At 39.1% G+C, this 15,173-nt stretch overlaps 1 protein-coding gene across 3 annotated transcripts; it reads right to left on the reverse strand.

Moving 5' to 3' along the window:
* Nucleotides 1-1,443: 1,443 nt before the first annotated feature.
* LOC133408724 (tubulin monoglycylase TTLL3-like) lies at nt 1,444-15,015 on the reverse strand. 3 transcript variants are annotated; one of them, XM_061687894.1, is made up of 14 exons: nt 14,939-15,015; nt 14,035-14,185; nt 12,360-12,426; nt 10,394-10,491; nt 10,102-10,282; nt 9,853-9,905; nt 9,159-9,287; nt 8,943-9,057; nt 8,722-8,838; nt 8,487-8,640; nt 6,287-6,435; nt 5,860-6,103; nt 3,457-3,892; nt 1,444-2,135 (listed from the first exon to the last, which is right to left on the reverse strand). In XM_061687894.1, exons 3-14 carry the CDS (start codon nt 12,364-12,366, stop codon nt 1,446-1,448), a joined length of 2,373 nt encoding a protein of 790 aa, XP_061543878.1. In that variant the 5' UTR covers nt 12,367-12,426; nt 14,035-14,185; nt 14,939-15,015; the 3' UTR covers nt 1,444-1,445. The 3 variants fall into 3 exon arrangements, with proteins under 3 accessions (XP_061543878.1, XP_061543879.1, XP_061543876.1); XM_061687895.1 differs by lacking the exon at nt 14,939-15,015 and having other exon boundaries at nt 12,360-12,423; nt 14,035-14,239; XM_061687892.1 differs by lacking the exon at nt 14,939-15,015 and having other exon boundaries at nt 14,035-14,239.
* Nucleotides 15,016-15,173: the final 158 nt, after the last annotated feature.

Raw genomic sequence — 15,173 nt, forward strand, 5'->3', positions numbered from 1 at the left:
ACAATTCAGCATACTAGTAAGATATAGAAATGCTCAAATTGCTTTCCACACTGAAGGTCACTGATAACACAGCTCAAAACATTTGATATTTAAGTGTGTGGTCTTTGCCTGATTGTTTAGAAGTAGTACTAGTAGAGCTACTGCATGTTACTAGTGAGGCAAACTGAACTAGTTGACATCTGCGGATACTACTAGTGAAGCGCTTGATGTTAAGTACAATTTTATGTATTTTATTCCAAGAGTAGTACTAACTGCAGTTGGCAACTAGTGCAGTTTTGCCACACTATAGTAACATGTAGTTATACTAGTGCGCTAAATTGCCTTATTGAAGACAATTAGCGTACTTGTATATGGAGCATTCAGCGCACTAGTACGATGTCGAATAAATGCTCAAACGGCTTGCCATGCTGCAGTTAACGTCACCATTTCCCTCCCAACACAGGGGATTTCCCATCGTCCACTCATAACAGAGGTCGCCTTCTTTCGTGCTGATTTTAATTTTGCGTAGTTTGATATTTGACAACAAAGGCTTATTAGTTCCCCCCTGGTGTCAGTATTGAGTAATTTATTGAATTTTAGGTTTATATATATATATATATATTTGTATTTTATTTATTTTTTTATTTTATTTTAAGACATGCTCATATTAATCATTCATAAGACGTTTATTTTAGATTTTATTTTTAGCTGAATGTTCCATACTTTGACAATTTTGCAACAATTTGATAACTGACTTTCTCTTTAACGATTACTCTGCAGTGTTGTGCAATAACGTTTTTGTGAATAATTTTCTTTCCTACATTTTTCTAAGAATGTAGCGCTCCCTGGTGGTGAGATAGAACACCTACATTTTGTTTGCCAATTTCAAAGAGTGCAATAACTTTTCCTCAACCCATAGCCTCAAACTACGGAAGCGTATTGCTGCCACACACACACAAAAAAAAGGTTCACTATCACGTTATAACGTGATGTTTCATGTTAGAACATGAAACGTACCACGTTATGTTTTTTTATTTTTTTTGCGTGGCAGCAATACGCTCAAACATCTCACACACAATGTTATTATTATATAATAATATCATAAAAATTGAAGCAATGACTTAATACCCCCAATACAACACACAACTGTCTTTCAACAACAACAACAACAAAACACACAGATGCTTCCCAAATATGTTTCACCTTATTAAGATATGTAGTGCAGTACTGAGTTGCATTCACATGTTATTCTGTGATATTCTATGAAAAGTAATAACTCTCTGAAAGGCTCAATCAAAACTGAGTATTCTTATCAGTGTAAAAGCACTTTTTCTTAATGGACCTTATTAGATTTTATTTGCATTCCTAATCAGAGTGTCCATATGTATTTAATGGTCTCGTATGAATGAAGGCGGAATGGTATCATTTTGATCAAATTTCAAGGGAAAGAAAATTGCTGTACATTGTCATTTATATCTGGACATAGTTTGCATGTAACGCTGTTTGTGGAATCTATAACTAGACTCAATTTGAAAGGTGTCCGTAGAAGGTCTTCGATTGCCTGGCTGCATGCTTGTGAGCCGCAGCAAGGGGAGCTGTTCCTGACTGAAAGAAGTGACTCGTGTCGAGGGCCTGTTACAAGGCTCGGAAAAAGTCCTGGGAAGGAAGGATCTCCACAGGTACACTCCATGGCTTGGTTTAATTGTAGATTTACATACACGTGAAGCATTGTGAGGCTTGGGGGTGTGGGAAAAGGAGATGCTCCTTTGGGGAAGTGGGGCTCCACTGCCACCGCGTCTCCCACCCGAACATTGGGGTCTCCTCCTGGGTCGAGTGTGGTCCTCCACCACATGTTGTTCTGACACCAAACTGGCATCGTGAACCACTGCTCTTTCCTGTCGTTCCCTCCGTGGAGACGGTGTCTTCTGCCTCTTCTCTGGAGAAGACCTACGCTCTTGTGTCTTCTCGCATGACTCCGCTTGATGTTTACTCATTACGTCACTATCCTCGGAAGAAAAGTGTATTTGTGCGGACTGGGTCAAGTGAGGTTTAGTAGAGCCAACCCTTTTTCTGCGCTTTGTAGATTTAGGTTTCTTGATGTGGTTTCCTTCCACTATCAGATTCAAACCAATAAACTGTGGGGTTTCAACTGCAGGCTGAGAGGGTGAGAAAGCAAAACACGAAGGAATGCACACAAGGTATGCTCATTGACCCAAACATAAGTTACACTTGGCCGTTCTGCATTTGATGTATCCAATACGTACACAACTCACAAAAACTCAGGGATGTTAATTTGACCTTCTCTAATAGGTTTAATGCACGTCCAACTATTCAGCTTTTTAGTACTTTTTGCACAGCTTGCTGTTCTATCAAGCTGCCGAAAGGCAAAAATGCACGTTTTTGATCCATGAAATTTCCAAGGACATCAAATTCTATGCCTTTCTGTGACTTTTTCTGGTCACACTGTATCTCTGTTGCAACTTGCTGAAGATACTCTATGTACTTCATAATGCCAAGGTACTATTGGGCTGATGACGTCAATGTGAACAGCATGATGAAGAGGACTGTTTAAATACCAATTCTAATTGAACCTGTTGTGAATTCAGCTCCTTTTTTGAGACTGGCAAGTTGTGCACAAAGTACTAACACTTCAAAAAAGTTGGTGATGTGCATTAGAGAAGGTCAAATTAAGTTCACTTGTAAAGGTTGTAGTGCATTTTACGGTCATCCTCAAATTTAACAGAAAAGTCGAATATCCTTAACTTTTTTTTGAGTCGAAAAAGTACTGAATCCCTGAACAGTTAGACACATCCTTTCTCAGGGCATTGACTTGAACGCAACTGGACTGTTTTGGTTTTCTTCAAAAGAAGTTTCAGACTTCAACAGTTTGTGCACATAGGTTAGATAGGACAGCTCCAGCCTGAGTGTTGGTGTGGAATTGAGAAAACGTAATCACAACCAAACAATTGATGTTGGTGGGCGGACGCCTGTGTTGAATGTATCTTAAAGACAGAGCATCCCAAAAGATCAACGCTATTTATGGTTTTGGTGCATGCCTTAACTCAGGGGTTTCAGAGCTGGGTTTCGACACCAACACTCAGGCTAGAGCTGCCCTATGCGCATGAACTGATGTAACCTGCTCGGATGAGATGGGAAATGTCTTCTAAGACAACCAGAACAGCCTAGTTGTGATCGATTCAATGTCCTGAAAATGAAATTGTAAAGGTTGTAGAAATAGGTTCATGCTGAAATTTCACCCAAAAGCTGAATATCCCTAACTTTTTGTGAGTAGTGTAAGATAAAAATTCATATAGAACTAGGCATCTTTGAAAAGGCAGCTACTCTTGTCTTTTTTTTGATACACATCTTGTATGAATCTCAGACTGAGCAGGTGTACCAAATGTTATATATTGTGTTTACTGTTTTATTATTGCATCACATTTCCTTTACGCCTTGTAAGCGTGATGTTTTATTCACCTGTTTGTAGATCAAGCGGAAGCCTCCTGTACAGGCGTAGGGGTTGTTTCGTTTGTCCAGCACCACCCTCAGTGTGTCCAGTTGCACAGCGGGGCAGAGGCGTGCCGTCACCACGCTGGTGCAGGCCATGGTGGGACTGGCGTTGACTTCAAGAAGCCAAGGCCTCAAATCATTTCCCAACATGAAATCGGCACCGTATAACTCAAAGGTTGCCTTGCGGTGCTCCACATTGTCCTGGGCTGTCTGCAAGACATGGACCACAGCTTGCTGCATGCCCGGGACCACCACGGTCTCCCACTGCGCCTCACGGCCCTGCTGCTGCAGAAAAGCCTTGAAGTCGGAGCTGGACCACATGTTGTCCCTGGGCACGCCTGGGTGGCGCTCATGTGATGGCTGGAAGTGCTTCTGGATGGCGTTGTTGCACAGATGGACTGAGCTGAGCGACACAATGACTGTGAGTGTTCATTTAAAACAACACTTTAATCCTTATTACTTGGTCATTCCAGAATTGGAGGTCAGTTTCTTTCCCTCCTCACCATGAAATTCCAAACAATCTGTGCTCAAAATGCAGAAACATGCCCTTGTTGTGTAAAATATAGCTGTCATGAAACAAAATGTAGCTGTAGTAAAAGTGATTCCTAACTATTTAGAATACCAAATAGCTCTTGAGCACCCCCTAAAATTTTCAAAACATCTGTATACAAAAGTAGACAATATCATTGGATAGGGGTGCGACACACAAATACAATGAGCCGTGTTTTGTAAGAACAGGATAAGTATAAAAGATTTTATGCCCCTTTTTGTGTCACAAATCAGCCCAAATTTGCTTGTCCAGAAATTAACGTAAATCGTTAAGAAATTTGTGACGTATGGTGAAATCCCTAAATTCCTTGCAATTGTACGTATGTTGAGAAAGTGTTCTTAAACTGTTGGACTATTTGCTGATGCAGTTGTTTCCAAAATGGTTACACCCCCCCCCCCCATTCCTTTTTAACGGAGCATTTCAGGAATGCTCCTTTTATAGCTAATCATGACACTCATATGGAGCCCCTAAATGGACATGGGGGGGAGAAACTTGTTTCTCATTCAAACGAGAAACCTTCTCATTGTAGTGCGAAACCTTCTCGTTACAATGAGAAACTTTCTCATTCAAACGAGAAAGATTCTCATTTGAATGAGAAACGTCTACCTGTGAGTGCTAGCTTATTTACCCACTAGCGGTAGCTTCCTGCGTTGGGGTAGCCGTACAGTCGCTTATTTACAACTTGCTTCTTGCGCATGTCAGCTGAGAGAATGGCAACAGAAGAGGACTTGCTCTTTCCTCAAAACAAGGAATATACCTGATAGTGTCATCGACCAACTAAAAGAAGATAAGGTGAGTATAAATGTAAACTTTCATCACACGAAAATATAGCAGTATAGGCTATAGAATAGCTAAGCCATATTTGCTAGTGTGTGTGTGTGTGTGTGTAAATAAGATACCACTCACAGGTAGACATACAGTTAGACGTTTCTCATTCAAATCCGAAAGTTTCTCATTATAATGAGAAACACGGTACCCCCCATGTCTTTTTAGGGGCTCCGTACACTCACCATTAAAAATGTAAAAAAAAAAAAAAAAAATTACACTTACAATTAGAGAATATTTGCACACACAAAAAAACACTCATCAGTTTGAACATTAAATATCTTGTCTTTCTGGTGTATTCAATTGATTATATGTTGAAAATGACGTGGAGAATATGCAAACTCCACACAGGCGGGGCTGGGAATTGAACCCCGGTCCTCAGAACTGTGAGGCAGACGTTCTAACTAGTCTTCACCGTGCCGCCAATTAGTATTCATATAAAATTTAACTGTCTTTAGTTATAAAGGATTTATTCATGGTCCTGAGTATCTGTAACAGCCTTACACCAAACACGGCAAAATATGACAACAAAATATCACATAAAAACTGTACTGTTGATGGTTAAGCGGGACGAATCAAATTATGATTGTTTATTACCTATTACCTTTCTTGAAAACCTCACCAAAAAAAGTAAAGTAAATGGTCAGCTTTTAAGAAAAATGTTGATGCCTAAATCATCCTCCAGATCTGGAATGACGCACATATACAAATCACTGTTGTCAGGCGGAATCCTCACATCTTCAAATCCATTATTTTTCAGGAAATTAAAACAACTGCCTGTTTATGGTGTTTTAATATTAAAAAATTGTTTAAAGAGAGCAAGGTATTTACAACACTTTAGATACATAAGTAGTTTTTAAAAATGTCACACCCCCGCATGTGGACTGATCAATAGTCAATTTTTGAAGGATTATGAAATTGACCAAATTTGGACATAGGAGGTTTCCACCAGACAGCGATGAAATGTAAGGTAATTTTTTTGTGCATTGCCTAACCTATGAAGTTTTTTTGTGGAGTAGGGCTGAGTGGAGAACCTCAGGTAGCACTCTCTGTAGAACCAGACGGTCAGAGGGTTCCAGTCAGTGACCAGAAACCACTGACGCAGGTCGAACTTGGTTCCATTGATCAACATAGGTTGCTCCAGGTACTTCTGAACCACCCACTTACTATCCTTCGCCATGTTTCTGTCTGAGTCCACCAATGCTAAAATCTGATCCAAGCGATTCATGCAAACAATACCTGCATTGAGCCATGTAAAAGAAAAGATTAAATAGATTCAGATTCAATGAGATCACTAGATTATTAGGACCATGGGGATACTGTGTATTGTATAAATATACAGTGTACGTGAATACTGTATATTTGTCATTAAAAAAAAAAAAACATGTATAACTTAATATGGAGAGGGGACAAAAGCCTCACCTCTTCCTCTTGACATTGCGCCTGGTTTGATAATCCAGATGTTATTGACTCCATCAATGTCCATCTGAGGACAGACTTCTTTCAGTTGGGCCAACATGGCCTGGCAGCGGCCCACAAAATCAGCACTACTTCTGATTGATGCACCTTTGCTACACACAAAATTAAATTAAATCAGTATAAAAAATCTAGTATACCAATGCTCTGTACAGCTACACAATCTATTGAGATCGAACACAACAGCTGTATCATAATTCTGCCTTTACAATAATATTTTTTGAATTTAACATGATTATTATTTTGGTTTTAGTTTACAATGTCAAACTGCACTTCATCATACTGAGATGTCTGCAATATTTTTGCTGAGGCAGGCAGTGCTCAACGCGATGTGGGGGCAGACGGCGCTTGTTGGGATGAATGCTTGTTACATTTTCATATACTAAAATAGTAGTTAATTTACAAAGTCTAAATCCATCAATCCATCCATTTTCTATACTGCTTGTCATCATAAGCATCACAGGTATCTGGAGCCAATTACATTTGACTTAGGGCATAAACAACACAAACAACCATTGACACTCACATTCACATCTATGCACAATTTAGTGTGTTTGATTAACCATGCATGGTTTTGGAATGTGGGAGGAAGCCTGAGTGCAGGGAGAAAATCTCAGCAAGCATGTGGGAGAACATAAAAATTCCAGACAGATGATGTTCCAATGAAGATTCAAACACAGATCTCCTAGCTGTGATGATGCATCCCTCAGCCACTCGCTGCCAAATAAACAGCATTGTGTCATATATGCCATTTTTCATTGGCCTTTGGCTAAAAAAATATTGTCCCCCCTGAATTCTGTCTCGCAACAATTGGCTGTATGACATGACATGACTGCATAGCTGTAATTTTTGTTTTTGATACTGCTGTAGCAGTGTGTGAAGCGGTTGGGATGAGAATGAGCGCCTCAGAATCTGAGGTTATGGTCTTCAGTCAGAAGAAGGTGGAGTGCCCGCTCCAGGTTGGGGAGGAAATCCTGCCCCAAGTGGAGGAATTCAAGTAGTCGTGTTCACAAGTAAGGGAAGAATGGAACAGGAGATCGACAGGCGGATCGGTGCAGCGTCTGCAGTGGCTCGGACTCTGCATCGGTCTGTCGTGGCGAAGAGGGAGCTGAGGCATGCCACAATGCAAAGCTCTCTATCAACATGTCGATCTACGTTCTCACCCTCAGCTATGGTCAGATTTGTGGGTCTTGACTGAAAGAACAAGATCATAGATACAAGCAGCTGAAATGAGTTGCTATGTGGGGTGTGCGGTCTCTCCCTAATAGGGTGAGACGCACCGTCATCCGGGAGGGGCTCAGACTATGGCCGCTGCTCCTCCGCATCGAGAGGGAGAAGCCAGATGAGATGGCTCGGGCATCTGGTTAGGAGGGCCCCTGAACGCCTCCATAGTGAGTTGTTCAGGGCATGCCCCACCGGGAGGAGGCCCCGGGAAAGACCAAGGACACACTGGAGAGACTATGCCTCTCGGCTGGCCTCGGAACGTCACGGGTTCCCTCGGAAGTGCTGGACGAAGTGGCTGCGGAGAAGGAAGTCTGGGCTTCCCTTCTTAAGCTGTTGCCCCCACGACCAGACCCCGGTTAAGTGCAACAAAATTTGGACAAATGACATAAAAACACTTTAAATGAGCTGCACTGTTACATCTCAATCCTGCAAAATACAGAATTAAGACACACTTATGACATATTTTTAGAAATAGGCAGCTTACAAAAGATGTACTTGGTTGTTCAATTTCACACTTCATAGGTGGGAAGGCACATCAAAGACCAAATTATTTGTACTGATGTGATTTGTATGTGGGGAATAAAGTGAAAACAAACAAAAAAGGACACTATGAAAAGGTTCTGCTGTTTTCCTTTTATGTAGCCTACCTAAATGGTTGGTGCTCCCATCTACTTCTTATAGAAAAACATCATCAGTGTATACAGTGTCAAACTCGCACAGCTCTTGCATCGGTTAATAGATTGAGCGGGTGTACCTAATGTTCAGACAATGTGTGAAGAGATTATCCGGTCATATCATTAAAGTCAGAAACACAATAAGAACCTGTTCCTGTATATTCAAGCATGTTGCAAAATCCCAGGCCTTAACTAAGAGTGGTGGTTAAATGTGGTGAGCCCACGAAGCTGTCTTAAAATGTACTCACTGCACAACTGAGTAGTACTTTTGCAGAAAGTGATTCCACTGATTTTCCTCCACGAAAGGCAGCGTTTTCGCAGTCACATCAATGTCGCTGTGTGCTAAGACACTCAGATACTCCTGACACTTTTGCAAGGCTGTATTGATCACTCCTGCACTCACTGTGTGGAGAAACAACATTAGCAATAGTGGAAGCGGACACATTCTGCATATTAAATTTAGCATTCAGCCGCACACTTTACCGAGAGCGACAAAGCTTTCGGCTTTCCCCTGCTCATTCTTTGTCGGTTCTTTTGTCATCATGTTCGTCTCGACCACGTGCTTTAGCAGACTGCTGCACGCTGTCCTTCTGAAGTCCTCTTTTTTCCCCCCCCACACAGAACAAGAGCACAAGATAATGTTGATACTGTATAAAAGCGAAGCCTGATTGTGCCAGACATTGTGGTAGCAGCGCAGAGCAGACCTATGAATGCATGTCTCTCATCCTCAGCCCCAAGCCTGTAACATCTCGGAAAGAAGGTGTCAGGATCTGCAGTGTCGTACCACCTAAGGTTACGCAGGTTCACACAGAGACCCACCTTAAACAGCAACACAAAATACTGTCACTGCCACTCCTCTACCAAAACTTATGCATCGCACATGTCTTCAAGTGTATTATTTATATAATTAAAGGGGAGACCTTGGTGGTAAAGTTTCCAGTTTTGGCATAGTGATTGGTCACTTGGTCCTGTCGCAACGAGCGACAGTAGATGGAATCGTAACGTGAGCTCCAATAGAAACAAGTCCTTTCATTTCGAACCAGACGAGACTGCAAACAGAAAAAGAAAAGTGAAATACATTTCCCACGGATAAATAATGATAATTAAAATAATATAATATGGATAACAATATAGACTGCCCAGCCCTTGCAAGTTACTTATATTTAGAGAAATAGAGACCCTTCAAAAAAGAAGTCCATTCCGTCATACTGTTTTTTTTTTTGTGTGCGTGTGCTTAAAAACGCAAAAAAATAGTGTGATCATTTGTAATGTTCAGGTTTGATATAAAATATGTTTATAATTAGAAAATAGTGTGATATTCTTTAACAGTCAATATTTACTTTTTAGGGGTAACCCTCTGATGTGGGCTGTGTTGAATTATTTTATTAGAATATGCTGCAGGCCAATAAAAAAGGCCCCTGGTCTGGACTTTGGAGTAGACGCCCCTTAATTTAGTTCAAAGAAATATTAAGATATTATGTTGACATCTACCACTAGTACACTTATATTAGTAGACCTTGTACATAAAATTTAAATTCTGTTTCCTTGACAAAATGAACTGTAAAGACAGTTAAGGGGAGGCGTTTTGGGTGGTCCATGTGAACGTGCTCTTACCATGAAGTCATACATGTTGTCAAGGTCGTCTTCCTTGCCATTATCCCCTCTCTCTGAAATTTTATCAGGAAAGAAGGGAATTCTATGTGTATAATTTAGAAAGGGTTATCAAACCCTACTCAGAAGAAGCAGTATAAAAAATAAATGGATGGAGTGGGTTTACATTGTATGTAGGTTCAACAGCTGAATCAGTGAGCCAGCAACCATAGAACACTGTTTTTTTTTATTGAAATAAGTGATTAAACTGACCTTTTATCTCAGCACAATTATCTGTTCCAGTGCTGCCATCATCTTCATCGTTGTCCTTATCACTCTGGCGGTGAGACGATCCATGGCTTGCGTTCGGCAAATAACGTTCCACCCACCCTCTGGCCCGTAGGCCGGCACGAATCACAGGATAGCGCCCCTGCACTGAGAACACTTTTTGCTCCTGAAACCAACAGGAGTAAAATACACACCCATGGATATGCGTGGTTTGTATACAGTACATTATAGTATGCACGCAGGTCATACTGTGCATTCATTAATTTTGCCTAATGACCTTGATGGCTTTCTCTACCAAGGCTTTAGCTCCTTTCAACTTGTCCAGCTTGGTAGATGGAAGGCTACGACGTGCCGCAACCTCTTCTGCTTCCACGTCTGGAACAAAAGGTCAAAAGTTCGTGTTTGATTAATGAAAGGTTTGCACCTGCAAAAATAGGCGTAAACTTGATTTCTCACGCAAACACATGTAGAAGCTGATCTATTAACCAGATAAAACCAGGATTGTTTATTTTGTGTGTTCTGGGAGGAGTTTTTGCAAATAATAAGTGGAATTTGATTGATCAAACCAGAGGCAAATTGAGATGGCTGATTTAGCATTTTTAGCACCTCTTCAAGGTGAGAAGAGGAGCTGAGAATGTTTCTGCATGTAAACATTTTTAAAATGTCACGAATAAAAATGATCCTTGACATATCATTTGTTGAGCAATGCACTTTTGGCTCTTATGATAATGATTATGCTCAACCCGACTGACTTGGAGCCAGTTAGTCACAATCATCTTGTCCTACCACCTGTGACAAAACTCCTTTTAACTCTGCATTTTGATGCATCCGGGTCATTTCAGCGCACTGTGACAAATGGTGCTGGCCTCTCCCAGGGCAGTTTTGCAAGTGTGTTGTGCCCACCATTACGCAGGATGGGTACATACACCCACACTCGGGATGAGTTAAATCTAACGGACATGACTTTTATGCAGTCAGTGGCTTCTCAAAAATTATCGGAGCGGTCGATTTATTGTCTGTAATTCAGTAAAATCCAGTGTTGGGAAGATTATTTTGCAAATGTTGGTTTAAATTACAAGTTACCCTGTTGAAAATGCAATAGTAGTGTAGTTATTCCAAATACTTTCACAAAGTAATACAACTAATTATATTTAATTATATTTTGATTACTTCTCCTAATTTTGAAAAAAAGGCGTTAATAGGACCATTGATGTTTATGTTTCCTCAAAAGAAAAACAAACAAACAAAAAATGCATTAAAACGGTAGATTTTGGAATGATCACATATTTGTCATTTAGGTCATATTTGGAAAAAAATATGTCATGTTTGAGACCACAGCAGAATGGCAAATGACTAGAGAGAGCCAATCAAAAGTGTCGCCTTTAGGAGGAGGATCTGATATGGGGGGAAAAAAAAAAAATTCGAGCGTTTGCGGCTGTTTTTCAAATGTAACTAAAATTGTAATCATGGAAATTTCCAAAAGCAGCTGTAATTTAATTACACATTTTCTCCCAGAAATGTAATGGATTATAATTACATACATTTTGTAATTAAATTACATAATCTCAATGCATGTAATTAGTTACTCCCCAACAATGGTAATATGTTATCTTTGTAGTTTATCTTCCACAAACAGCACTTATGGTACTCTACAAAATGTTCCATGGTGGAAACCATCAGAGCTGAATAAAGTGCAAAACTCTTTTAAATATGGCGGCCACCACTTGTACACCCGTTGTCAACAGCACGGCAGTCTTTTAGAGTTTATGAATACAATTTAGCACCAGCTTTTTGGGATCTTAGAAAATAAGGACCATAATGTTCCCTGGCTATTCACAGAGGATAGGAACCGAGCCTCACCACGATGAGTGAAAAGAAAGCAAAAAAGATGACAAAAGATGGTGGCAAAGCACTACATGAAGCTCCTCATCTTCAATGTAGTTGCTTGGGGTAAAGATGCCACAAATGGCGGCAGAGCACTACTTGAAGCTCCTCAACTCTCTTCGACAAAGTTCCTTGGCACCAAGATGCCACAAAATGCCACCAAAGCAATACTTTTGTATTAGAATGGGCTTCAGCCCGAGCACAAACACAGCATTTAGGTGACTTTTTCAGCAAATGACTGAGGATAGGTTCCAAAATAATCTGTCAATAGGTGGATCCATGAGTAGTGAATCATAAATACGTATTGTGTAAATGTGTAATTACTAGTCATGAATGAATGCATGTGCGGTCACTCTTACCTGACATTTTTATATAGGATTTCTCTGCTCAAAACTGCAGTGTTGAGTTTTTGGGTCCAAAAATCTGCTTTAAAAATGAGGACAAATTAAATGGAAGGTTAATGGTGTAATAGTTTTTGCCTTTGTGACAAGAACACATATAAAAAAAAACAATAGTTTAATAAGGGGTCACAAACAGCATGGTGGTGGAAGCACAGAGTCTGACATTGAAATACTTATCCAGTGGGCCTCCTGCAATGGGGTGACGTTTGTAAAGCGGCTTGCTATGAAAATAACAGCAACATTTTGTCACATTTAGTTTCAAACAGTGTTTAAAAAAACTCGTGTGAATTTTGGAGAGTCACTTTTCTGCACATGTAGAGCTATATTTGTCAACTCTATTGTTAAATCAAAATATTAAATGTTGCACCTAAATCATAAATTTAAATGTAAATTTAAATACAAATGACATCTGAATGTTAAATATATATCTAAATATAAATATTAAATATATATATAAATGTAAATTCTAAATATATATGTAAACGATAAATGATAAATCTAAATGTCATATAAAAAGCACCCATATATATATGTATGTATGTATACCTGGGGAAATGGACTTTGTTATTTCATGTAGTTATTATAACTATAACCTGTGTCCAAGAGTCCATTTCCCCAGATAAGATGCTTTTTATGTTGTTTTTGGGGGGCTATAGACACAGTCTGACCTTGAGCTTTTATTTTGGTACTTCCGCCTGTCGGCAGTTTGGATTTGCATTTTAGCTCAGTATTTAGTTCCACCCGAAACATTTAGCTTTTACATTTATATTTCGATATATATTTCAAATTTATAGCTATATTTAACATTTATCTATACATTAAACATTTACATTCAACATTTAGATATAGATTTAACATTAAACATTTAGATGTATATTTAACATTTAGATTTAACATTTACAAATGTACTTCACATTTAGATATATATTTAACATTTAGATAAACATTTCACATTTAGATTTAACATTTAGATTTAGCATTTAACATTCAGCTAACAATTTAAAATTTAAATTCAACATTTAACATTTAGATTTAGCATTTACAAATATATTTATTTAGAATTAACATTTAACATTCAGATATATTTAATATTTACATTTAACATTTAGATTTAAAATTTAGATTTAGATATATATTTAACAGTTAGATTTAAGATTGATATTTATATATGTACATTACATTTTGATTTAATATTTATATTTAAGTTTACATTTAACATTTAGATTTATGATTTAGGTACAACAGCTAATATTTGAATTTAGCTGTAGAGTTGACAAATATAGTTCTAAATGTGCAGAAAAGTGACTCTCGAAAATTCACACCAGTTTGTTTAAACACTGTTTGAAACTAAATGTGACAAAATGTTGCTTTTATTTTCAGAGCGAGCCGCTTTACAAACGTCACCCCATATGCTGCTGCCCTCATTGCGCCCACAGACTGTAACCATACCAACCGCGTGCATGCTCCCACTGTTTCCATTTACCATGGCAACCACAACACGCGTGCATGCACGCATGCCTCACACATGCACTATTAAAAACAACAACTATTAGCAACACGCCACATGCCGTCACGAGTTAATGGCGTTTCAAGGAGGGAAAAAAAAAAAAAAAAAAAACTGTTGCGCAATCACCTGGAGTGGACCATGGGTCTTCGGATTGAAGATGTCCCCTGGCGGTTAGGCCTGGGCGAAACATCTTCGCAATTAACAGCTGCTCAGTCGATCATCCTCTGATTCAGTGTCAAGTCATCATCATCTGTGACAACAAATCCCGTCTAATCGTCTAATAACGCACAGGACGTATTCAAACTCAATATTTCTCGTCACCGTCAAACACCGTCACATGAGCTCAATGTGATGTGCTGCTTTGTGTAATTCCAAGTCTTTCCGCATGGTGGCACTAACGCCCTCAGTGTCTGCATCAGTTTGATTATTGTTTTTAAAATAGTATTGTGAAACAATTGGTATACAAGGCTAAAAATATGGGATTCACGTTCATTTCATGTTCATTCATTCGGTTAAATTACTCAAGTGTATATTTTAGTCCAACTTAAGCAATTTTTTGTCATCATACTGAGAGGTGTTTCTAAGATTTCGGCCCAAATAACATATTGGAAACAGCTCTCAACATGATAGAATGCAATTCTACACCACTGCAAACAGCATCCACTAAACTAAATTTATTGTTAAAGAAATAGCTATTTGACCATGCCTTACACACAGTAAGTATGATATTATTATATCTTATAACGATAGGATGATGTGTTGCTGAAACTCTTTGTACTGGATGGATATCATCAGATTCTGCAGGTAAAGCTAATGATATATCCCGGAAGTAACATGAACATACTTTGCGTTAAAATGCCTGGCAAACTATATATCAGGGGATGTTTATAATAATCATCATCAACATGTGTTCTATTGGTTTTCTCTGGCTACTCCAACTTCTATAAGCCCTTTAGAAAATTGTTGTATCGATTAATTAAACATTAATAATAATAAGAATAATGCTATTTATTGTGATTGAAATACTCACCTGGAATGAGAATCCATTACTTAAGATCCATACTACAGTCAAGTATTTTACTATGATTTACATTAAATCGACTTGACGGACATCTATGAGGTTGTAATAGACGCCATTAGGCTATTTGTCTACTCTGTCATTGGCTGAAATGTCGATACGTTTGCTGCGATTGGTCGAAGCTGAAGCGCTCTCTGCATCCCGAGCTGTGATTGGCTGATCGTGCGCCGACTCGCTGCATCCTGCT

This window comes from Phycodurus eques, chromosome 10, assembly GCF_024500275.1.
Source record: "Phycodurus eques isolate BA_2022a chromosome 10, UOR_Pequ_1.1, whole genome shotgun sequence".
Taxonomy (NCBI): domain Eukaryota; kingdom Metazoa; phylum Chordata; class Actinopteri; order Syngnathiformes; family Syngnathidae; genus Phycodurus; species Phycodurus eques.

What these genes read in the sequence shown, in the direction of transcription:
- LOC133408724 (XM_061687894.1), bottom strand. An exon ending in TGGTAGAGAAAGCCATCAAG is followed by an intron (nt 10,283 to 10,393) that starts GTCATTAGGCAA and finishes TGTTGGTTTCAG; the next exon opens with GAGCAAAAAGTGTTCTCAGT. An exon ending in TCCGCTTGATCTACAAACAG is followed by an intron (nt 2,136 to 3,456) that starts GTGAATAAAACA and finishes TCACCCTCTCAG; the next exon opens with CCTGCAGTTGAAACCCCACA.